At 38.5% G+C, this 26,356-nt stretch overlaps 1 protein-coding gene across 1 annotated transcript in view; it reads right to left on the bottom strand.

Annotated features, from left to right (window-relative positions):
- The window catches only part of SKAP2 (src kinase associated phosphoprotein 2), a 153,686-nt gene that overhangs the window by 23,938 nt on the left and 103,392 nt on the right, over nucleotides 1-26,356 (bottom strand). Inside the window, exons 7-9 of the mRNA XM_038392511.2 lie at nucleotides 14,424-14,548; nucleotides 13,448-13,511; nucleotides 12,782-12,892 (exon numbers count right to left, since the gene is read on the bottom strand). Coding sequence (XP_038248439.1) covers nucleotides 12,782-12,892; nucleotides 13,448-13,511; nucleotides 14,424-14,548 — 300 coding nt within the window. The remainder of the gene's footprint in view (nucleotides 1-12,781; nucleotides 12,893-13,447; nucleotides 13,512-14,423; nucleotides 14,549-26,356) is intronic.

Here is a 26,356-nt window from a genome sequence, read left to right as displayed (position 1 = left end):
CAGAAGATTGCCAGAGCTATTCCCCAAACACAGATGGCTCTACCTGCATATATGATTTAAAGCAAATACAACAAATACAACAGTATCTGACTTTAAGACATGAGTCTAATTGATTTTTCTTCCTTTTTGTTCTTCCAAAAGAGAGTCAGATTATATGAATATAAAAATGTACTAAAGTGTAGCTTGCATAATACATTTCTGCAACAGAATTGGTAATCTCCAAGATAAATATGTATAAAGTCAGCAATCCCCCCAAAAACTGACAATAGTCAACCACTTACTTACATTAGTTCTTATATTAATAGCAGCATTATTAACTAGTATTTGATTCTGTTGTGTTATTTGATATAGACACTGTCATTATACAATATTAATTAATACCCTGGATAATCACAGTTTGTGGGTTAATATATTCTATTCAACACTTTAATAACAGTAAACAAAAACAGCTCAGCTATGCAGCAAAATCCATCAAACCACACAGATGGTTATAAGGTTTTCATTATGTGGTTTCCATAGCAATCATATTGCAAATCTGGAAGCTTCTTGCAAATAAGCAGCTTGTATTTACATGCCTCTCAGCTGCAGCATGGAATTCTACAACATGTGAAGTTATTATTCCAATCACATATTGTTAGAAGAATTGTTGGGAGATGTTTTGATAAGTCCAGATTAAAAAAAAATACTACAGTGAACTAATTTTTAAAAATTATTCAAGCATTTATATATCTGTAATGCATGCTAATAGATCCACATTTGAAATTTCATTGTGGTGACAAAAGGCTACAAGCATATAAGCTTGTCTTTTGGAACCCCCCCCCCAATAATATATGTATTATCATATTAATAAAAATCAAAATGTGTTCACCAGGTACAGATGATCGAGACATACAGGAAGAACTCAGATGAAACTGAACAGCCTTTGCTTATTTGCTCAAAAGGAATGTAAAGATATAAGGGCCTATTTAGAGCCTATTTGAGATAGAGACTGAATTATTTTTCCAGGATGTATCCTTTTCTTAAAATGACCCCATGTAACTGTAAATGGGAACTCTAAAAAGAGAGTAAATGCTTACTGTGGGGAAGAGACAAGTACTTTTCTCTCCCCGATTTATAAACTTAGTTTTACAAATTGAGCCTGCTCTGTAACAGATGAATTAGCAACATAATAAGCAACATAAGTCTGTCCAGCTATGCAGTTTTACAGTAGGTAGATCTAGCTTTTACCAATATTTTGGTTTGGGGAGGATTTGAATAAACAAACAGAAGGAGCAATATGCAAACAAGTTAAATCCATATGCATCTTCTTAAGTTGAGGCCCATATCTCCAATTCCATTTCCCCCTCTCCTCCCCACTGCCCCTGCACTAGCATAAACAGTGAGGATTCAAATCCAGGGACCACTTGGTTTACAAGGAAGTAAGCAGAAATAGCTCTAACATACTGTATCCTTTCCCAAAGACCTGCAGACGTTATTACCCTTACATGCTGTGAGATTAGTGCTCTCCCTTTACGAAGGAATAAGATCAGAAGGATGGATAGTTTCTGTGGTATCCTCCCCCTCTCCTCCCAGATTTCCTTATAGAAGCTGATGCTTAGTCAGCACTACCTTGCATGGTTCTCCCCCTGCACTGTGATAGCTCACCGTGGAAGGAAGAGGGTGGTGTGGATGCCGCAGCCAGAGAGGCTATGGGAAGAGGGAAGAGTGCAAGGAGCAGTGTGGAGGTATTAAGCTTCTGCGTGAATACAACTTCTGGGAGATCTGCCAAAGTTTCCTGCATATCTTAGGATATCTGCAGCACAGTTAGTCTCAAACCTTTTGAGTGCTGCCGGGCTAGTCAGGACATCTCAGCACAGAAATCATTATCCAAAAGCTCAGATGGCTTTACACGCCTTTTATCCTACCAATCCTGGCCTGCTTCGGGGACCAGAGAACCTGCTAGCCTAATTTCGATAGCTCTGTCTAAGTTCAGGTAGCCTTCACAGACCACCATATTGGCCAAATCCCTACACAGAATTGCTGCAGCATGGTATGCTGTAGCCAGGACCAGCTCTAGGCACCAACAAACCAAGCACGTGCTTGGGGCGGCACAATTCCAGGGGCGGCATTCCGGGTGGTGTTGTTGTTTTTGCTTCTGCAGTTGCGCTCTCGGAGGTTTATTGTTTTTGTTTTTTGCTTGGAGTGGCAAAAAACCTAGAGCCAGCCCTGGCTGTAGCTCCACCTCACCATGCCTTACACCAGGACTTTGAGGGGTCCTCACAAGGCAGCCTGATTCCTCTGCATTCAGGAAGCATCCCCCAGCTGGAATTAGGGTATAAAGGGGTCAGAGTTAGAGTGAGAATCTCATCCTTTGGATCCATAAAGCTTCTCCATGGAACTAAGGACATCTGTAGGTCCAACAGAATGATCTGCAAGAAATTCTACAAATTCAAACAAACTAAGGTTCCTGGACCGTATTTGAATATGACTTATGCAGGGAGTTACTTAGTCCAAAGTCTACATGACGGTTGGGCATAAAAAAAAAAAGATACATTCCCTACCTCATGAGGTATTTCAAGGATAAATTCACTTATGTTCGTGAAGCACTTTGATTGTATGGTGATGGGGAGTGGGTAATATAAGTACATAGGCAAACAGATAGAAAATTAGTTACTTATTCAGTCAAAGATTGGGTTAAATTAAAAAAAAGAATACCATTAAGATCACATACAACACAGTCCTCACCGTAACACACACTGTTAAGTATGGTTAAATCTGATGCCTGAAGCTGTCCACAATGAGACATTATCAACACCTATTTTTTTATTGCTTAGATGAGATAGTATGCTTACTGTTTAAAACAATACTTATGTTACCAGATGAGTAACCACATAATATTGGGAGATGGGGTGGAAATGGTGAAAAAAAATCATGTTTTTTAATGAATTTGTAAAAGGTGAAAGCATTTTCATGCACTTGCACATGCTGTTTTTCACCTCCTTCAATCTGCCACTGTCTTCCTCCACAGGAGGGAGAGTAGGGAGATGTACTATAAGGACATGTTATGAACAGATTGTTACTACATGACCATTCACTATTAGGGAATCCTCTCCATTTCAAAAAGGTAAGGTATAAAGCTCCTCTTATGAAAATATTTAATGTGCTTTTGAGGGTCCAGGGAATATGAAGATCACAAGGCTCAGGCCTTAAATTTTTCTCTTTGAGCAAAGGAATAGGGAACGATGTACAGACACCTATTTTCTCAAATGTGAAAGTCAGAAATTTTTAAAAATTGATTTTGCTACTTTTTTTTTTTTTTTTTTTTTTTACAAAAAAACTTTCACTGTTGCTTTGAGATGGTGCACTGTTTCACTTGATCTCTGCTGGGTCTTCCCAGTTGTGCATAATTTTTAAATGTTTTCAAGAAATCCAGACACACACTACCATATATTTGCTTGAGATCTGAAGTCCCGTTTTCCCTCTTAGTTTTCCAACATCCCTTCCCCCTCTTTTTCTATCAAGGCCCCATTTTGCAATGACAATCACATTGGCTGAAGAGTAAACTCTTCAAATCCCATCAATACCGTTCATTCATCAAATGCTTTAAGCAAAGAAATTTCACCCTTTGGATTGCCTGGAATTATTTATTGAGAAAATTGAACAAAATATTCTAATTCATAATATAATGCAGTCTGGTCCTCATATAGGATAACATTTTCAAAAGTGTCTAAGTGATTTAGAGGCCTATGTCACATTGCTGTTCCAATGTGATTTAGGCTCTTAAATCACTGAGGCATGTTTGAAAATTTTGCCCATATGACTTTGTCCTCTGATTAGATGACTAAGCTTTTAAAATTGGATGGCAGCTTCTCTGAAGTTAAGGTTTTACCTCACTTTTCAATAAAAGCCTGATTTTGGCCCCAGCTCTAAAATCATCTTTCAGCTTCAAACTTGGTACATAGTGTCTAGACAGTGGGCAAAATTACAGATATACCAGACAAGATTTTTTTAGCATAATGTTTACACAGTTAGAAAAATGTTCCAATTTTAGGCAGAACCCAGCTTAAATATGGAAATTCTTCCCCTTTCTATGGAAGTTATTAGGTTATTCCTCTAATTGAAATATAGAACTATTTCTATAAAGCACAGGAAGCCAAGATTTTATATCTGTTTGGTCTCAGATATTAAAATGGTTTAAGTGTTCAATGTGACCTTTTATAAACCTTGATACTAAGTTGTTAAAATACATGATATTAAATACTATGTAATAAATATAAACAATTCTCTAAATAAATAGATCTAGCAATCAAATATGCAAATAAACCATGCAGTGCAACTTATCACTAGAGTTATTTGATAGACATATATAAGTTACATTTCTGTGGCTTAAATTTGTAAATTAGTAATATAGAGAAGAAAGTCTTTATATATCATGTAATGTTTATAAGCAGCAAGATCTTAGATTAAAAACCATTCCTTAAAACAAAATAACCCTAATTGTGACAAATGTGACTTCCTCCCATACAAATTTCATGGATCTTACCACAACTAACTGTATAGAATGTAGCAAATCCTATAACAAAATGTTTATTATTTATCTATTGCCTATTGTAGCTGAAGGCATCTTTCTAAATTTTTCAACATGTTAAAAACGTGAAATTCAGCAATAGAGAATCTTAATTCACATTTCCAAATATATAAACACCAGTTTATAGGCTCCCCAACAAAAGAAAAACCAAAGACTTAACCAACCATAGTGGGAAATAACCTGATAATCCTTTAGTGTCCATTGCCTCTGGTAGAGAAATGGGACCGTTGTATAAATAGTGGAGGAAAACAAATTGTTATGTAATCATATAAACCCCTGATAGAGTGGTCTGTTGGCTGAACTTTATTCTCACTCAGAGCCATCTGGAAGTCTTAATGTTCCATCAGCCTCCAAAAGTGGACCACCAAAAAAGGCCCTTTCTCCCCTGAGGAAAAGCTGTGATCTGACCTCAAATCAAAGGTGGCAAGGGTTGGTCCATGACGAAGGAGCAACCCATTCCCAATCTTTTTCCATATACCACAGCCAGAGTGCCATCAGCTGTGTGTGCATTAACTCAGAAATCACCTGGGATAGAATATCAGGGTTGGAAGGGACCTCAGGAGATCATCTAATCCAATCCCCTGCTCAAAGCAGGACCAGTCTCCAATTTTTGTTCCAGATCCCTAAATGGCACCCTGAAGGATTGAACTCAGAACTCTGGGCTTAACAGGGCAATGCTCAAACCACTGAGCTATCCCTCCCCCCTAGTCTCATGGGTCTCATGAAAGCCATGAAATCCTGAGCAGATCCAGAAGACCAGTCATCTATTGAATTTGTCATGAGATATTCAGCCTTGGTGCCATATCATAATCAGGTTCCTCACTGGGTTTTTTTGGGGGGGGGATTGGGGGGTTGCAGGGGAAGGGGTGTTGGTTTGGTTTTTAACATTCTAGGATTGGATCCTTCTACACTGGATTTTAGGAGAGGAGAGGAATTTTCCATATTTTGGGAGGATGAGTCCATGAATCGAGGATGGGCATCCATATACATTACATTGTTTGAAAGCTTAGATTTTGTCATTTCTTTTCTCGCTGTATTTTTAGAGGTGAGAGCTCATGAGGACTGATAAGGAATAATATTCTAAAAATTGATGGAGTCAGGTGGGTGGGAGAGGCTCATGAGTATGGCTTTGTTTTGGTAGATCTGACTTCTTCTTTCACCCCCCATTAAAATCAATCTGGCATTGTGCCTTTTTACTCACTATCCCCTTAAATGTGAGAGTTTAAAAGGGACACGAGCTACACATTTTAATTATATTAAAGATGGATAGATATAATTGTTTGAAAGGCTCCTGCTTATTGATTATATTTTGCTTGGCTTAATTCCTTCAGTTTAGAGGAGGAAGGGACAGAGAAGGCTGGTAGTAGTGACAGTCCCTATGGCAATTAGAAGTTCAGAAGGGGATTTATGCTAATGAGTCATCAGGGTGGGGGAAATCTTGGGGGTGGGGGTAGGGGGTAGGATTTATATCTACAGTATCTGTGTGGGTAAGATGGACTTTATGGGCCACCCTGTTGGTTCTTACTTGAGCACCCAGCGGGGTGAGCTGTGTCCCTTTAATGCCCACCTTCTGGAAGCCCGGAAGGCTGAACAAGGATACACCAAAGCAGCTATAGGAATGTATTGTTTCTCAACAACCATATCCAGTGGCATTAACAATCTGATCTTGCACTCCTTAAATCAGGAATTAAAAAAATATGGGATCCCAGATTTAGCTAGATTGTATATCATGGTCATCGCTGTAGAAACAAGCATCAGAGTGGGCCCAGAATCTCTACTGTCATAAATATAGGTATAATAGACCTCAGACTATGACCTACCAACCTAAAACTATCTCTCATTCTTCTGGATTAGAAAAATGTCTCCCTGACTGGGATACTTATTTGCAATGCTTTCTTTTAGCATTACTGCATTGCTTCTTAATTAGATATTGACAGTGATACAAAGAAACAGACTTTGCTTTCATAAGAGGGAACTTTAGGTCTGTAACCCACTGAAGATGTTCATGCATAAATGAAGTGTTGTTAATATTTAACATGAAACCAGCTGTCAAAAATGTAGTCAACAGTGAAAGAGCTATGATACAAGTAAAATTACTTTGTGTGATTGTGTCTCTCCAAGATGACAAGCTCCTCTGAGACGGGATTCTATCTCTTAATAACAAACAACTTCTGCCACATAGTGTTCACATCATATTGGTTTTACAAATCAATAGTGTCAAAAGTGGTTTAATGTAGGTGCAGAGGAAATAGTAAAAAGAATGATTGATCAGTGCTGGAAATAAAATATCTTATTTCAATAAAAAGTGAATGTGATGTGTGTTAATTTGTTTTTGAAAGATTTTCTTAAGCATCAAATTACAGGATTTGAAGTAGCTTCCTTTTTGATATGCAAGCATAAACCTTCAAAGTAGATTTATGTAGTTTCTAGAAAATTATGGATTCCTAAACTAAACTTTAATACATTTCACACAAAAAATCTTTACTATTTTCTGTTAAAACTGATGTTTTCTGTTAAAACTGATTTTTCTTCCAAGAAAGACTTTTCCCTTTTTCTTATTACTCATATAAATGTAATGTTAATTTTACTGTTTATGACCACATTAAAATATTTTGAAAAATTTAGTAAATTTAATTTACTCTTTAGAGAAGAAAGGGTGCAAATTTCCCATACACAAGCTACAAATAATAGCTACAAAACAAGTAATAAGCATCTTAATTTCCTCACTGAGATCCATTTTAAAAGGACTGCTTTTACATGGTGAACTGTCCTCACTGATTTTTTTTCTCCAAGAAAGACTTCATTGTGCACACACACCTGCCATACATATCAACTGAAATTGCTCAGGATACTTCCTAGAAGCTCTTTTTCTAAAATTCACCTTCATTTTTAATCTCCAGAATGATAATGATCTTACATTTGCCCTTTTCTAAATATTCCACACACTTTACAAAGTGATGTACTATTTACATTCAAAAACCACTTCATCCATTGCTGAAAAGAATAACAGTTTAACAGTGCATCAGCACTGAAAACAATATGTGAGCATGAGAAGTGAAGAAGTATCTCATATCCACTTGTAACAGTACAAAGACAAGATCACTTTGTCTTCCTAATCTTAGGAGTTGATTGCCCTATTGCAGCCCATGACTGGGACTTCTTGACACTAACCTCTGTGTTTTCAAAGCAGTGTGCAGGATTTTAGCCACTCAACTCCCATCAAAATCAACAGGGAACACACAACTAAACCCCAGTGCATTACCTTGAAAACTTAAAGCTGAGGGAAGGACTTATGAGAAGGTTTCATTAACTGTTATTGTTGTGAAATCCTCAAGCATTAGTGCTTAGAGAAAGGAAATACATAATGACTGTAAGGAAGGAATCCTGGTTCATGAAGCAACAGATCAACCTTACATACAGTCATCACTATGTAGTCATGACATGCTTCTCCTCAAATGTAGAGAGAACACAGTCCATGTTTCAGTTTTGATTCCTCTGTGCTGACAGATCATGGAATGCATCAGTAAAGTTCATTTACTTCTCTGAGACCCAAACAGCTCTACATCCACAAAAGATTGCAGCAGGAGGTTATCAAGCTTTGCTACTTTCCTAGGCAGGATAAGTGGGAGTATCACCTTTTTATTAATACACAGATGCTTCAAGTAATGACTAAAAGGAATGGACAGGTTCAGCATTGCTTACAGTCTTACAAAGACATGCTCTTAGTTATACATGCTAGAATAGTTCTCTGTGGGGCTGCGCTGTTAGCTGAGGACTACTGAAACAGTGGACCCCAGCTCTGCCCTGACTCCACGACTTCCTGACTGCTCACAAAGAGCCCCTATGCTTGGTGTGGGAAGTTTGGAATGGGTGGCGTAGAGCCAGCTATACCAGCTTTATGCCATCTATGGATTCTCCTGATGTTGGGGAAAGCTTGGCTATCCTGTTAGGGCAGTTCTTCAGCCTCTTCATCGGGAGTTGTCCGATGCATGGAGGCAGCATAGAAGAAAACACAAAGCATTTTTAAAAAGCTTAATAACAAAATTCCAGTTTAATCAAAGTTTGATTGTATACCAGAAGGTGGGCTAGATTAGCAGAACCCTTTTAGAACAGGTAAACATTTCCTTCACTGCTCTCCAGGCTGGGAAGCTGAAAATATGGCCTGCCTAAAATAACCCAACTCTTCCCCCATCATTTAGAATTCCACTGATCCAAAGATCTTGGATATCCTGATATGTTAGGATGAATAGGTTTGCTCTATGTAATATTCATTATTAAAACTATTTTTTTCAGGTTTGCAATAAGTTTAAAATATTCAGTTGTAGGCTACAATACATACTTGTCATGTCAAAACTATAGAGAATTGATTAATTTATCAGGCTATTAATTACTTAATTTCAGCAAAGAATTTCAGTGTCAACTTTTGGGTTTATTTTTTTTAAACTGAGTTTTCCTTTAATTGTTCTCTCTAGGCAAACTAGAAACTTGCTGAAAGCAGCAAAAGTTGTCTTTTCCTGCAGAACCCTGCAGGGAAGGTTTGTAAATTAGCATGTTTTTGGCAGCGGCAATGATCTTGACTCTACCTGGATATCACAGTATCTATTAAACATACTCTTTCTAAAGTGAGCCAGAAAAATGATGCCCTTGTGGTAAATATGAATTTGTATATGCTATTAAAGTAAGAAGAAAATGGGTTAATAGAACAAGAGATTAGTTTTCCTCTTTTGTATCCCTCCCAACCAGCCCACACCACCAGCCAGCAGACATTACAAATTGCATTCCCCTGAAAACCAAATCTTCAATGGGCTAATAGACTGTTACCATTCTGGTTACTGGTTTGAACTATTCAGCTGATTTCTGCTGCAGTTTTCTCAAGTGCTGAATTCCCACGTTTCAAAACTATACTAATATTCCCATATCATCCTCTTCAGACAAGGAGGCAACTTTAAATACAGCCTTCACTCAAGTCCACTACTGAAATAAATGAATTGTATTATGAAAGGGTTCAATGTGCTTTGGTCAAAATTACACGCCAACTGTTTAAATCATCATTTCAAAAACCCCTGAGTGCCACAGAAATACCAGAATTCATTAGTGACTTTGGCATATAAATTGCCATTCCTTGATTAAGCAATAAGGCACAATAAACTGTGAGTCTTAGTGAAATATCCACACTTGCAAGGCCCTGGGGGTGGGTGGAAAGGCAGAAGCCAGGGCATGCTGAGTGGAGGAGGAGGATGTTGTGAGGAACTCCTAAAGGAAGATGTAGTTCTTTTCTCGCCCCACTTCCTGGTTTGGCCAGTGGGTCTGGGATAATTTCTTCTACACCATCCTGCTTAGAGTATCTTTTGGAAGTGTAGAAAGCATTCTTCTCTACTGTTTAGGTCAGATGAAAAGTTAGGGAATCCTTCTCTGCCCTCCCTGATTAGGACAGGTGGTGGTGATGGTCATGGTGTTTTAGCCTGACCATCCACGCAAGTTCCAGGAGACATTTCATCTGTACTCCCCATTTCTTGCACTGAGCATGTTCATGTAGTCTAGAACACAGAAGGGGAAGTGCCCAGATAGCTAGGTGGAACTCAGAACACACAGCCAGAGATGGCAAATGAGGCAGAGCTAAAGGAGACAAATTATGTTCTCCTAGCTCTGGTTTTAGTGAATAACTATACAACAACCAAATAGGCAATATTTAGGTGGCTGAATAACTCCTGTACTCATGGTATTCAGAAAATGTATTGTTCAATTCATCTATACATACTGTTTATCTGAAGTATTCACGGGTGAGAGGTAGCATTAGTCAGGAGTGTTACAGCATTTAGTTTTAAATTCCTATAAAGAAACACCCTTTCTGACCAAGTACAGTTCCTACAATAGAAATAAATTGAGATACATAACATTAAATTCAATAAACAAATGTAAAAGTGACTACTGAACATGCGACTTTACAACTTTTGATGGCCAAATACAATATAATTGATAAGACTGACACGAGGGATTAAAAATAGATAGCTGGTTACCTGTTCATGATTCCCAGTCTAGCTGAAACAGGGTCAGAGGACCTGACGTGAAAAAGCCTCATACAACACAATACAACTTTGATGCTACCGAATATTTATGAGTCATTAAACTTATTCCGCAATTATTGCTGACATATTTTGTCATTTATTCCTTGTAGTTGGGTAATTCCTAGAGGCCACAACAGAAATCATGGTCCCATTGTGCTGAGTACTATTGAAGAACATCATAGAGAAAAGTCCCTACCCTGAAGAGCTTACAATTTAAAAAGACCAGATGGACGAAGGGAAGTATTGAGATCCCCAGAAACTGAAGTACAAGTGCCCAGGATCAGAGAGGAAGTATATGGTTGAGTTGGAAATTGAACACACATATCCTAAATTCCAGGCCACTAACAAAAAGACCATCCCATCCTTTCAGTTTTATTGCTTTCTAGTCTTGTCCACCACAAGGAGACAAAAATTTTGTAGGAGACAAAAATTGTTGGAAAAACCTATGTAAAAATGATATGAAAGTTAAAATATTTTTGAGTATTCCCAGGGCCACCAGGATGCAGGTTAGCAATATTCTGAATACAAAACTATTATTAATGTGAACATACATTTCATAACTCCCGGCTCTCAACATACTTTCCAGTTTCATTCATTCAAGCTGTGACCATTACTACTGCAGCTCTGCTTATTGGCTGAAATGGTCCCATGAAGATGTGAAATGAAGTTATCCTATAGTGAGGTTTACTTTAGTAGTTACATATTTAGGGGGAAAATAAATTTATAAAAGGTATAAGCAAACGTGTAGGAACATCGCCTGCAAGGTGCTGAATACTCAAAGCACAGCACAAGTGGCACCCACCACATGGCAGGCCCAGGCCCAAATAGATTTATGTTTTTGACCTTGTGACTTTGGACTTCAAACCCACTGAAGGTCAGTTCTTCATTTTTCAGGGCATTCAGTGCACACACAGATCCTCTGCTTATTTGGAGTGTATTTATCCATGTGATGAACTCTGCATTTAATTCCTGGTCACATATATGGAAGATTATGCCCTTTCAGCTATCTCAACAGATCATCTCTAGATCCTTTCTAAACATGCAGAAGTCCTTCGACACTTTCACAAGTGTACAATAAACATTCTTAACAGCTTCCATAATTATCGACTCTAATAGTTCATTGAAATGCAGTTAACACTTAAGTTCATAAGAAGAGCACAATTTCCAAAGAGTGCCACCCAACTGTATTTTTTTCTAATGGATAAAATATTCAATGTGCAACAAATATAGAAAGTTAGGTCTATGTTCCATGCAATTTATTTTTTCCTCTAAGTTACTGGTTGATAGTAGTGCTTTCTCTGAACAGCAAAAGAAACAGAATTCTATCTTGCATTATTGCATATCAAATGACTGAGTACTGTCATTTTTTGTTTAAAAATGTCATTTTTACACATAGCAATTGAATATCTCATTTTCAGACAGCTTACTAAAACATAAACAAGAATAAAAACACACGTCTTCCTGCTATTTTACTGTCTGTAATAAACTCCAAGGCCTATTGCCAAGAGAAAATTTTATGAGATTTACGTTTGATTATCAAAAGGAGTAAACGTTTGACCATGTCTGAAAAACCAGAGTAAGAAATCACTGTATAATCAGATTCATGCTGGATGATAAGAAAAAACAAAGTCAAGCTTCTCAGTGCCTTTATTTACAGTTCATCACTACACCTCTCCAATCCAACACATTGCACTGTTGCAAAGGATATTTAGATCATATATTAGACAGAAGCTGATGGCATATTGAGTGCATGAAGAACCTCTAGTTAATACAAATGATAAAATGAATAAAGAAAAAATGATAGGCAAGTTGGCAGAAAAAGCTGTAAGGCAAGTCAATTTTTTAATTAAAAAATTATGTAGCAGAGACAACGCTAATGAGCCAAAATTCCCACAAGACTATTTTTACTATTTGTCTGATTTTGATGTCCTGACTCACCAAGACGGAAGTGTCCTTGCTCTGACTTGGTTAAGGAAGTATATTTTTTTCATTACTATAGTAGAACAGTACAATTCAAAACACAAGGGCTTCTACATTAATCTGAGTACTTTAGCCACTCACTGTCACTCCCTCACAGTTACCAGAACAGAAACTGAGCTTCTCTCAAAACGCATCAGATTTCTCTAGTCACATAAAACCTCAGAAATACCTGGGAGTTCTTCATAAATGTCATCATCTATTGGTGCAGTGCTGACTGGAGAAGAAACTTGTCCAACGTCATCATATTCTTCCTCCTCAGGAATGATATTAGATCCCAAGTCTGTTTAACAACAGTTTAGATAATTAGCATTTACAAGAATAAACAAAGAGCCTCAATGGATGTTTGTGCAGCATACAGCACACTATTTTAAGAGGAACTTTACTGAATCTTAAGAACAAATGCTACTAACAATGGAATTACTTCTGTGGGTCCTTGTAGAAGAAAAATATGTTAACTACTTTGGTTTTCAGGTCTCAGAAAAGATCTTTAAAATACCAGCTGTAGAAAATGAAAGTTGTTTAAGTTAAATTGTGCTTCTCTTCTACATTCCATTTAAAATGCTTTATGGTCATCAGATTCTCCAAGAGGTATAGGGATAGACCTATCTACAAAGAGTTTTAAGATATATAAAATATTTGGAAAAACAGAATCCTGGAAAATAAAAAAAGTAATGCAAGAAATACACTGTAGCTGAGAGACAGCACATGCTGTCTGACGCCTGGATTAAAAATGGTTATATTGTATTATGCACATATAGTACATCTGTTAGTAGATAAAGCTATTATTAATAAACATTATTAAAAACAAAGAATATTGTTTCACTGATTGACTTACCTTGCAATACAAATTTGATTTCCTGTAGCCATTCCTCTGCTTCTTTGGGAGTAGCTGCTGTAAACTACAATAAGCATAATATTAATAATAGTTATAATGGTAATATAAATACAACCAACACCACATTTGTAACGGAAGGAAATGTAGCATTCTTGTCACTTCTTCAAGGAACCATTAGTAATTCTCTTCATGTCTTCTGGTACTTTTCTTGCAAGGATGCTTCTTATAATGTACAGTTAATTTTGACAAATTTACGTAATTGAAGCAGAGGATGATGGATTTGAAACTCTGATCAGCAGCTGGCAGCTGTGCAGAAAAAAGCTGCTTCTCTTCATCAATGTCAAAGCCAGAACTGATGAACAAAATTTGCCCTTGACAATTAGAAGACACCCATGAATTTCTTTAGACTGCTGGATACAGTTTTCTTAAAAATGTTCTTGTCAGATTCCAACACGTTACCTGACAACTTAATTAACTGGCTTTCAGCTGCAATCTCAGATATTTAAAACTTATTAAACTTACATTCCATATTGATGCCTAGCTGATAGATCTTTGAATTGCATAGCTGAGATGTGCTTCTACCTTGATGTTCCTTCCAAAGCCCTAAGCAATACAATATGTATTTAACTCAGATATTTCTTCTTTGATAACTCCATTTTTTTTCTATATAATTCATCGAAAAAATCATGGAGACAAATTATATATAGATATTATAGATACAATGCTAACACTGAAATGACCCATAGATAAAAGTAATAGATTTGCTTGTTCTTGTTCAAAAAGATAGTATTTGAACTTAATCTGAATTTTTTTAAATGTATTTCCTATTATATGAATGTACAGTGTAAGCAAGTCAGTGTTCCTTTTTTTCACTAATGTGTCAGGGAGAGTTGTTTTACTGAAATGTTAATGTCTCCATAACGGGAATCGTAACAGTTTTATCAATTTAATTTCAAGACGACATAAGAAGTCCAACCTGATAAATGCGTTTATCGGGAGCCGAGATTTCAAAACAGCAATCTTTCTTTCCATCCTTCCGAAGGGTATTATTCATTCTGACGGTGTATCCATCTATAGCAAATTCACCTTTCTGTTGTTTGTCTATTGGAGATAAAAACAAAGTTAGAACTTAATTTACAACCGTGAATGTAAGCAGTCCAGCAGGTTAACATTTATTCAGATTTTGTTTTGTGTTTCATGAATATTACAATGAACAGGGAGATTTTTAGCAAAATAATTAGGTGATGTTTTTGGAGATAAAGCTTTATTTTAAAAGAAGATATAAACTAAAGTACACTTTTTATGTAGGATGCCTAAGGAATCCCACAGGGAGATGTTTGCATATGGTGGTCCTGTTTAGTAAGAAGTGCATACTATGACATTTGTATCTAGGGAAAGCCAAGAACTGGAACTTGGAACTCGCAAGACAAGTTTACCATAAATCAGTTTCTCTTTCAGTTTCAATGGGAAAACTTTTCTAGCTTATAACTTGCTGAGTCCCTTGCTAAACTTAACACCCTCTTCCCTCAAAACAGTAGACTTCAAATTAACTTTTAAGCAACTGTAAAAGCCTCCCTTCCTACCGAATCCTCTTCCAGATACACCTTCTTTGTGCAAACTCTTGAATCAATTTAGAAGCTCATTTAATACCTGCAGTGTGTTCCAAGAGAATTCTCCATCTAACTCTACAACTGTTGAATTACTAGCCAAGAAGAAGCCAAGAATTTGATCACAGTTCAACACTTTGGGCCATGTGTTTATATCACAGACAATTCCAGATCACAATTTTATGGATTCTCAAGATTCTTGTTTATAAGGGAATGACTTACAAACAACTATTCTGAAGGTGAGACATGGCTTAAAAAAAAGGCAGGGTTTAAATACACAAAATGTTTGGATCAAGATACCTCTTTTTTTTTTTTTAAGAGACTGTACATTCTTCAAGGTAGGGCCTGCACCGTCTTTATATGTGGAAAGTATCCAGTACAAACAAAACATGAATAAATAACAATAATAATGTTGAGATCCATAATCTCCATATGCCATATTGCTATACTCAAGGTAAAGACTGCTGAAGTCTGCACTGTAAATCTTTATCAGCGATACTTCGCCAACTCCTATTATGTTATTGTGCACGAGAGCTAAATAACAAAAGTAGCACTAAGGCCTTTTCTACATTAGAAAAATATTCATTGCTTATGAGTATTAGCAATGGGTGTACTTAAACCAGTGCTGAACATAGCGTAGCTGCAAGTGTGGCCAAGGACAAATAATTTTCAGCACCACTTCAGAAACATCAATATATCCATTGCTGGCACTTGTTGTCAGCAAGGGATAAGTTTCCTGATAAGTGTAGGAATGGCTTAAGAGACTATGGACTTTCACAGAGTTGTTGCATACCTAGAAAACTTGTAGAAAAGTTCATCTATTCTCCAGTGAAATTTATTTCACCTGCACAAAGTCCAAGCAACTGGATTTTACTTGGAGGAAATGATACCATGCCCTGTGTACCGGACTTTGGGGGGCGAGGTGCAAAGGGAGTTGCGTGATGGTGAAGGCCTATCCCCCTTGCCATCCTGAGGACAAAGCAGAGGGATGCAGCACTGCATTGTCACATAAATACAAATCCTGTGGTTCCTTTCTTGACTTGCCCATATACCCATTTATGCAGAGTCAGTGTGGTGACAATGCCAGGGCATGCCAGGGGTGCATAGTCAGTCACTGTACAACTACTCTGCTGGCAGCCCCACATGCACACAGTCCCAAATCTATTTTTGATGCCTCACTACAATAGAGTGAGTTTTCCCCAGGCCAAATAAACACTGAATAACAAATTTGCACAAATGAATTAAGAGCATAAAATTGAGTTCTCTGCCTCCTTTTCCTATTCACTTCCTCCAGTAACTTTTACTATGTCTACATTAACTACTCCAATATAATATTAATATTTTATGTCTGTTCACTCCTTCATCCTCACCACATGTGCAAAATTCATGGAATTATATATTATCATACTGAGGCACACTAGAAATAATAATTTGCAACAGGCTAACCAAGTCCCTTTTCAATGAAATTCATTTCAGTCTAGCAATTTTATTGTTCATTCACTGATGACCTCAGGGAGCCGATGAAGTAGACTATATTAATTTCTCACTCTCCATGCTGGAAGTTTATCAAAACCCAGAAAGACAGTAGCACGCAGATGGAATAAACAAATACCAGGTTCAAAAGGTAAAACTATTTTGTCAAGATAAAAATGAGGTAAGTTATTCAAATTTAGTATCTTAGAATATTTGTGAGAAATTCTCTCTCGTACTGATGACCACTTTATATGGTAATACAGTTTTTCATTTATTCTAGAATGATCTCTATACCTGTAGAAGTTCCTTCAAAAAAAAAAAAACAATTAGACTACAAAGAATGCAATACAGTCTGCAATATATGCGAGCACAGCATATGCTGTTCATATTGTCTTGGATTGTTTTATTGTTTATATTATCATTGGTTTAGCTCTCAAAACACACAACTCCAGTGCTAATGATAATTACTTGTGTGCACCAGCACGAAAATATATTCCCTTACTATTAAATTCTTCCAATCAACTTTACAAAATAGGCTACCTACAGTATTGCAGTTTTCCCTTCCTGGTCACATGTGCAATAGCAGTGGTTCTCAAAGCCGGTCCACTGCTTGTTCACGGAAAGCCCCTGGCGGGACGGGCCAGTTTGTTTACCTGCTGCGTCCGCAGGTTCGGCTGATTGCGGCTCCCACTGGCCGCGGTTCGCTGCTCCAGGCCAATGGGGGCTGCGGGAAGCGGCACAGGCCGAGGGACGTACTGGCTACCCTTCCTGCAGCCCCCATTGGCCTGGAGCGGCAAACCGCGGCCAGTGGGAGCTGCGATTGGCCGAATCTGCGGACACGGCAGGTAAGCAAACCAGCCCGGCCCATCAGGGGCTTTCCCTGCACAAGCAGCGGCCCGGCTTTGAGAACCACTGCAATAAAGGACTCCCAACGAAGGCCCTCATCCTATAAAGACTTTCGCACACGCTTAACTCTACACGCTGTGAGCAGTTGCATTCAAGACAATATGACTGCTCCCAGGCCCCCATTCAAAGCCCAGTGAAGTCAATGAAAAGATACTCATTGACTTCAACGGGCTTTGGGTCACTCCCACAGTTTGTAAATTAAGTATGTGCATGAGTCTTTGCAGGATCAGGCCCAAACTGAGCAAATTCCTTTCTTGTGTTTTTACAGAGGAGTTCATGCAGTGATCAGTTTACAAGAGAAATATATTTCTTGATACTTTGAGCTCTACTGTGGTGAAAAGTTAAACGATTGTTACCACTTTAACTAAAATAGCTCAGACTTAAAGATTTTTACTTGAATTTGGAAGTTAGTTTCCTACTTTTTCTTAGTGTCGGCATATTTTAGGCATGCATGGATTCTTCTGCCTCCTGGGAGTAATTCTGCATTTTTCAACTAAATTCCACGAGAACTAGGACGATTTCATTTTCTGATTCCTGCATCTCCAACTCAAACGAGAGATTTTGCAAGGTCACAGTGTAAAAGTGATGGAGTGGCCAGGAGAAAAGAACTATGAACAAAATACAATTTTCAGTGAAGGGGTAGCATTCTCATGGCCTCTCATTCTCCTGACAATAGACTTGCAATCTGATAATAGGAAACTCCTGGGTTGTTACAGTAGGCCATACCACGGCAACAGTGTAATATTGATAATGCTACTCCAGAGGGACATGAACAGCATTAAGCCAACGTTGTTCCAGTATCATCCCACTAACATGATTCTCTGAACGTCCATTTCAGAATGCAGCTTTATATTGCTCCTATCTCCTCTCTCAGATGCATGTCTAAAGAAAGAGAAAACTCTGGGCCCCTGTGGAGAATTTTTGCTCCACAGAGGTACACTAGTATAAAACTAGTATAAAGCAATGAAAATCAGGCCCCATGTGTTTATTTTGTATAGCAGCTTTGACATAAACTATATCAAAAATATTTTACAAAGATCAATAGTAAAGTATGAGATAAACTTCTTATTTGGGAGGTACAGGTAGGAAAAGATAGAGATGTTTTTGACTGAGATTTGAGAGTCTGTCAAGTGGAGAAAAGCATTCTAGGCTCTCATACCAAAAGTGGTGAATTATTGTGATGGGATGGAGATGACGTGAGTGCTCAATGGGCAGAGGGAATCCTGAGGGAAGCCGAGAAAGACAAGGTTTTGAGTTAGCATTGGGCAACTGCATCCATGAAGAATTTTGAAATAAAGGAGGGTGCACCTTGAACTAGATCTTGAAATGATTGGGCTACCAATTTGAAGATGAAGGAGGGGTGGCCATACTTCTTAGCACATGTGAAAAGGAAGGGTGCAGCATTCCACAAATCCTGAACTGTGGAGAGAGCTAGGTCTGTGGAGAAGGGAGTTGATATAGAAAGGCAGGAGGAGACAAAGACACAGTGGGATTTCAGATAATGATAAAGTATGTACAGTATTTTTATTTGTGAGGTTGTAAGGCTATGAACAACAGATGCATGCAGTATTTACTTGTATCTAGGTAAGCATTTTATTTACCCCAGAGACTGGAGCAGTTCTAAGCTATTATGACGATACTTCTATAATCTGTTAGGTCAATGGGTATTTTGGCAAGCACACTAATATTGAAAATGTCAGCTATGTCTGACAGTCATAAAATGGATTTTGATCTGGTAAACAGTATTAACTGTTTCTATAATGTAGGGCTTGTCCACACAATGGAGTAATGTGCACTAGGGGAGTGTAATTTCTAAAGTGAACTAGTGTTTTGTGTGTTAATTTGTCCATGTACATCCTGCTGGTGTACACAAAATGTTCTCTACTGTGCTTTAACCCAGTGCACCAGAAGGATCTACACAGACCATATTAGTGCTTTTTAGAAATCACATCCCTGTAGTGCACCACTGTGTAGACAAGCCCTAGGGTGACCAGATGTCTGATTTTATAGGGACAGTCCCGATAGTCAGGGCTTTGTCTTATATAGGCACCTATTACCCGCCACACCCAGTCCCAATTGTACCTTGCTATCTGGTCACCCTAAAAAGCCATACTCTTAGAATATATTTAGCTCTTCCTTAGTTTTGAGATTAAGGTTCTCCCAGATCTTTGAGACTCTTTCCAATGTTCTGCATTGTTTCGTATTAAAGTAGGTCTCATATATACGGTAAACATGCTTGCGAAATATTAAAGTGCTAGAACATCCCAAATGGTTTAAAACTTCAAATTTTGGAAGAGTCCTTTCAAGACGTATGAGCAAGAATGCATTTCTTTTATAAGATCAAAAAAATATGCAGCCATTTTTTTAATTACAAAAGGTGCCAAAGCAAGAGCAAAAATTTTACTGCCTCGTTACAAAGTGTCTTTTAAAAAATGTAACATGCCCTGCCCCTAAAAAAACCAAAACACTATCCCAACCCAAATTAACAGTATCATGAAAATGCCAATAGAAAACTTAGTTATCAAATCATGTCTGTGGCACTTTAAAAATATATCTGCTGTATATATATATAGTACACTGACTAAATAATCATTTGAGGGAAACTGGAGCTATGGTATCTTTATGGCCAGATTTTCAAGACAGCTCATTGAGAAAAATGGGAACTGCTGAGTACTTTTGAAAATCTGGGCCAGATTAAACCGAGCTGCATTTATATTGCCTTAAATTTAATCTTCAAGAAAACTGAGTGAAATTCCAGTGGACACAAATTTTGAGGACATACTATTTAGGATTCCAGTTTACATTTTATAGGTTGAAGTAGGAAGTTACTGGGCCAGATGGTTGGCCCACGATGGGCCCTTTAAAGGCAGCATGATGACCTTGATGACCCGACTGCTGGAATGGCTCCTCGGGGCCAAAGAAGCTGGGCACAAACTTAGAACAAGTTTACGACTGCTCTAAGTTGCACTGGGTGCTGATAAGGGAAGAGGAATTGTGCCATAATGCCACCTTCTCTTACCTCTGGTGCTGCACAGAACGTAGCTCAGCTGGACCAGAGAATCTAAGCCATTGTTTTACATTCTGCTTGATTAATATTTTCTTCCCTTTCATGTTTCTTTGGACTTCAAAAGTTTAATTTTTACTATTTAAGTATATTTCAGTAGGATCTAAAGGTCCCAGTCAGGTACTAGGTGTTATACAAATGTGTACATCTGGAGCTAAATTGTGCGCTTGATTGTGCATGCAACCCCCTCCCCTCCACATTAAAATCAACAGGAACAGCAAACGTAGTTAAAGGCAAAACTATATGCCCATGAGCTTTTAAGAAAAAAGAAATCTTTGACCAAGTTGTAAGTGAGCATGTATTCTCATGTGTATTCTTGGCAAACCAATCTCAAACTCACGTGCATCCAGCTGATAAGTAGGGAGAATGTGGGCTTGTTGACTGATCATTACAAAATTGTGGTCTCTCTTCCTGGCCTGTCTGCTTTTGTTTGCAGTAGCTTTCAATGGAATACTTAGACAGTGTTATCTGTGACCTAAATATAAAACTATATCTAGAGGATATCCTCCAAACACCAGAGTTGGTGCTTATTGTTTTGAACAGAAGACATGAATTTACAGTAGTGGTTAAGAACATCTTGAAGACAAGGTTGGTGGATCTGCAGAGCTAACTTGACACACTTCTCAGTATTCAGAAGTATTTAAAATTAATGGATTAAAAACGTATTTGATCTACACGATCATACATGATCTAGCCTTTATGGGTAGTCACAATGAAGGAAGGAGAAACAGACATATCTTAGGTAGGGGGTTTAGATTGCATTCAGTTGTATTCCTTTATTTTATATGGTTTGTTTCCTGCCACAGCTAAGGCTGCTAATATAACTGCAAACTTGACCGACCTCGTGGCTAACATTGGTAAGAAGCCTATATTTTAGTCTGTGTTGAGAAACAAATGCAATGGCAGCAGCAGACTGGAGGCTCTGCAAGGAAATTAAAAACCTCATACAATAGTCTTAAAAAGAAAAGGAGTACTTGTGGCACCTTAGAGACTAACAAATTTATTTGAGCATAAGCTTTCCTGAGCTACAGCTCACTTCATCGGATGCATTTGGTGGAAAATACAGTGGGGAGATTTATATACACACACAGAGAACATGAAACAATGGGTTTTATCATACACGCTGTAAGGAGAGTGATCACTTAAGATGAGCCATCACCAGCAGCGGGGGGCGGGAAAGGAGGAAAACCTTTCATGGTGACAAGCAAGGTAGGCTATTTCCAGCAGTTAACAAGAATATCTGAGGAACAGTGGGGTGGGGAGGGGGGGAGAAATAACATGGGGAAATAGTTTTACTTTGTATAATGACTCATCCATTCCCAGTCTCTATTCAAGCCTAAATTAATTGTATCCGGTTTGCAAATTAATTCCAATTCAGCAGTCTCTCGTTGGAATCTGTTTTTGAAGTTTTTTTATTGAAGGATAGCCACCCTCAGGTCTGTAATCGAGTGACCGGAGAGATTGAAGTGTTCTCCAACTGGTTTTTGAATGTTATAATTCTTGACGTCTGATTTGTGTCCATTCATTCTTTTACGTAGAGACTGTCCAGTTTGACCAATGTACATGGCAGAGGGGCACTGCTGGCACATGATGGCATGCATCACATTGGTAGATGCGCAGGTGAACGAGCCTCTGATAGTGTGGCTGATGTGATTAGGCCCTATGATGGTGTCCCCTGAATAGATATGTGGACAGAGTTGGCAACGGGCTTTGTTGCAAGGATAGGTTCCTGAGTTAGTGGTTCTGTTGTGTGGTTGCTGGTGAGTATTTGCTTCAGGTTGGGGGGCTGTCTGTAAGCAAGGACTGGTCTGTCTCCCAAGATCTGTGAGAGTGATGGGTCGTCCTTCAGGATAGGTTGTAGATCCTTGATGATGCGTTGGAGAGCTTTTAGGTAGGGGCTGAAGGTGATAGTTAGTGGCATTCTGTTATTTTCTTTGTTGGGCCTGTCCTGTAGTAGGTGACTTCTGGGTACTCTTCTGGCTCTGTCAATCTGTTTCTTCACTTCAGCAGGTGGGTATTGTAGTTGTAAGAATGCATGATAGAGATCTTGTAGGTGTTTGTCTGAGGGGTTGGAGCAAATGCGGTTATATCATAGAGCTTGGCTGTAGACAATGGATCGTGTGGTATGATCTGGATGAAAGCTAGAGGCATGCAGATAGGAATAGCGGTCAGTAGGTTTCCAATATAGGGTGGTGTTTATGTGACCATCACGTATTAGCACCGTAGTGTCCAGGAAGTGGATCTCTTGTGTGGACTGGTCCAGGCTGAGGTTGATGGTGGGATGGAAATTGTTGAAATCCTGGTGGAATTCCGCAAGGGCTTCTTTTCCATGGGTCAAGATGATGAAGATGTCATCAATGTAGCGCAAGTAGAGTAGGGGCATTAGGGGACGAGAGCTGAGGAAGCGTTGTTCTAAGTCAGCCATAAAAATGTTGGCATACTGTGGGGCCATGCGGGTACCCATCGCAGTGCCGCTGATTTGAAGGTATACATTGTCCCCAAATGTGAAATAGTTATGGGTGAGGAAAAAGTCTCAAAGTTCAGCCACCAGGTTAGCCGTGACATTATCGGGGATACTGTTCCTGACGGCTTGTAGTCCATCTTTGTGTGGAATGTTGGTGTAGAGGGCTTCTACATCCATAGTGGCTAGGATGGTGTTTTTAGGAAGATCACCAATGGATTGTAGTTTCCTCAGGAAGTCAGTGGTGTCTCAAAGATAGCTGGGAGTGCTGGTAACGTAGGGCATGAGGAGGGAGTCTACATAGCCAGACAATCCTGCTGTCAGGGTACCAATGCCTGAGAGGATGAGGCGTCCAGGATTTCCAGGTTTATGGATCTTGGGTAGCAGATAGAATACCCCAGGTCGGGGTTCTAGGGGTGTGTCTGTGCAGGTTTGTTCTTGTGCTTTTTCAGGGAGTTTCTTGAGCAAATGCTGTAGTTTCTCTTGGTAACTCTCAGTGGGATCAGAGGGTAATGGCTTGTAGAAAGTGGTGTTGGAGAGCTGCCTAGTAGCCTCTTGTTCATATTCCGACCTATTCATGATGACAACAGCACCTTCTTTGTCAGCCTTTTTGATTATGATGTCAGAGTTTTTTCTGAGGCTGTGGATGGCATTGTGTTCTGCACGGCTGAGGTTATGGGGCAAGTGATGCTGCTTTTCCACAATTTCAGCCTGTGCATGTGTATGTGTATAATAGAATAGAGAATATAGAATAAATGGACACAAATCAGACGTCAAGAATTATAACATTCAAAAACCAGTTGGAGAACACTTCAATCTCTCCGGTCACTTGATTACAGACCTGAGGGTGGCTATCCTTCAACAAAAAAACTTCAAAAACAGACTCCAACGAGAGACTGCTGAATTGGAATTAATTTGCAAACTGGATACAATTAACTTAGGCTTGAATAGAGACTGGGAATGGATGAGTCATTACACAAAGTAAAACTATTTCCCCATGTTATTTCTCCCCCCCACCCCACCCCCCACTGTTCCTCAGATGTTCTTGTTAACTGCTGGAAATGGCCTACCTTGCTTGTCACCATAAAAGGTTTTCCTCCCCCCCCCCCGCTGCTGGTAATAGCTCATCTTAAGTGATCACTCTCCTTACAGTGTGTATAATAAAACCCATTGTTTCATGTTCTCTGTGTGTGTATATAAATCTCCCCAATGTATTTTCCACCAAATGCATCCGATGAAGTTAACTGTAGCTCACGAAAGCTTATGCTCAAATAAATTTGTTAGTCTCTAAAGTGCCACAAGTCCTCCTTTTCTTTTTGCGAATACAGATGAACACGGCTGCTACTCTGAAACCTGACAATAGTCTTAGAGGCTGCAAAAAATGTATTGACGAAAAAGGTTGCTGTTACTAATGCATCAGATTATATATTCAACTCACAAAACGAAGCTAGGGAGAACTGATACAAAAACCCCCAAGATAATTTTCTAGGGGAAGAAAATATTAAAAGAAACAAGCCAGGATCACCTCAGGACATTCAAAAATGTTTTAAGAATGATCCAACTTCAGAAACAGAGACTCTCTCTCAGAATTCCAATGGAAACAGAAAAGGAAATAAGGGAACATTTAACAGATACCTTTAAAATCTCTGGAAATGGGGAAAGCATCATAGTCAGAATAAAAAGAGGAAACTGTAGCAAGTGGAAAATTGCACACATAAATCCTGTGGGCTTGTCTTATCCTGAGTTAAGACAAGACCCCCTAGGTCTGTATTTTTTTTAAAAAAAGAAGAGATCAGATTAGGTGGATCAGCACAGTGGAGGAATGCAACACTTGAAATAAGTCCAACGCTACCAGACTATTCCAACAGTACCACAGAATCTCTATGGGTAAGTCCATGCTTGAATAATAGGAATATAACAGCAGGAATATACTCTTGAAAAGAGAGGCTACAAAAAACAGAAAATCCAGTAATAATGGGGATCTCAACTATCCCCATGTTGCCTGGGAACATGTCACCTCAGAACAGGATACAGAGATAAAATTTCTAGATCCCATTAATGACTGCTTCTTGGGGAAAGGCAATTCTTGATTTAGTCCTAAGTGGAGCACAGGATCTGGTCCAAAAGATGAATATAGCTGAACCATTCAGTAATAGCAACCATAATGGAATTAAATTTAACATCCTCGTAAACGGAAAATGCTAAAGAAACCCACCACAGTAGCATTCAACTTCAAAAAGGAGAACTACACAAAAACGAGGAGGATAGTTAAATGGAAATTAAAGCAACAGTCACCAGAGTGAAATGCCTGCAATACAACATGGGAACTTTTTAAAAATACCATAATAGAGACTCAAACTATATAAAATACCCCCAAATTAAAAAACAAAAAACAAAAACCAGTATGAGGACTAAAAAATGTCACCAAGGCTAAATAGAGTAAAAAAAAAACAGAGACAAAAAAGACATTCTTTAAAAACTGGAAGTCAAATCCCACTCAGGAAAATAGAAAGGAACATAAACTCTGGCAAATCAAGTGTAAAAGTTTAATTAGGCAGGCCCCCAAAAAATTGAAGGGTAACTTGAAAAAGACAAAAACAAACAGCAAAAATAGGGGAAGAAGAAAGACTATAGGAGAAGCAGGAAGCCTGCTAAACAATCAGTTGGGCAACTGGATAGAGGTGCTAAAGGAGCACTCATGAAAGACAAGGCCATTGTGGAGAAGGCACAGGAGATTCCCACACCTAAGCTATTCTTTTTAGGTGACAAATCTGAAGAACTATCCCAGATTGAGGTATCAAATATTGGCAGTTTTGGAACAAATTGATGAATTAAACTGTAATAAGTCACCAGGACAAGATGGTATTCATCCAAGAGTTCTGAAGGAACTCAAATATGAAATGCAGAAATACTAACTGTGATATGTAACCTATTGCTTAAATCAGCCTCTGTACCAAATGACTGGCAGATAGCTAATGTATGCTGATTTTTTTAAAAGACTTCAGCAGTCATCCTGGCAATTACAGGCCAATAAGCCTAACTTTGGAACCAGGCAATCTGGTTGGAACTACAGAAAAACCCCTAGAATTATCATACATGTTGGTGAAGAGTCAACACGACTTTTGTGAAGGGAAATCGCATCTCACCTATCTCTTAGAATTCTTTCAGGGCGTCAACAAACATGCAGACAAGGGTGACCCACTTGATACAATGTACTTCGACTTTTAAAAAGCCTTTGACAAGGTTCTTTACCAAAAGGTCTTAAGAAAAGTAAGGAGTCCTGGGATAAGGGGGAAGGTCCTCCCATGGATCAGTAACTGGTTAAAAAGACAGGAAACAAAGAGAGTAGGAATAAACGGTCCATTTTCACAGCAGAGAGAGGTAAATAGCGTGGACCC

The sequence above is a fragment of the Dermochelys coriacea genome, chromosome 2 (assembly GCF_009764565.3).
Source record: "Dermochelys coriacea isolate rDerCor1 chromosome 2, rDerCor1.pri.v4, whole genome shotgun sequence".
In the NCBI taxonomy this organism is placed as follows: Eukaryota; Metazoa; Chordata; order Testudines; family Dermochelyidae; genus Dermochelys; species Dermochelys coriacea.
This window is presented reverse-complemented; position numbering and strand designations above follow the sequence as displayed.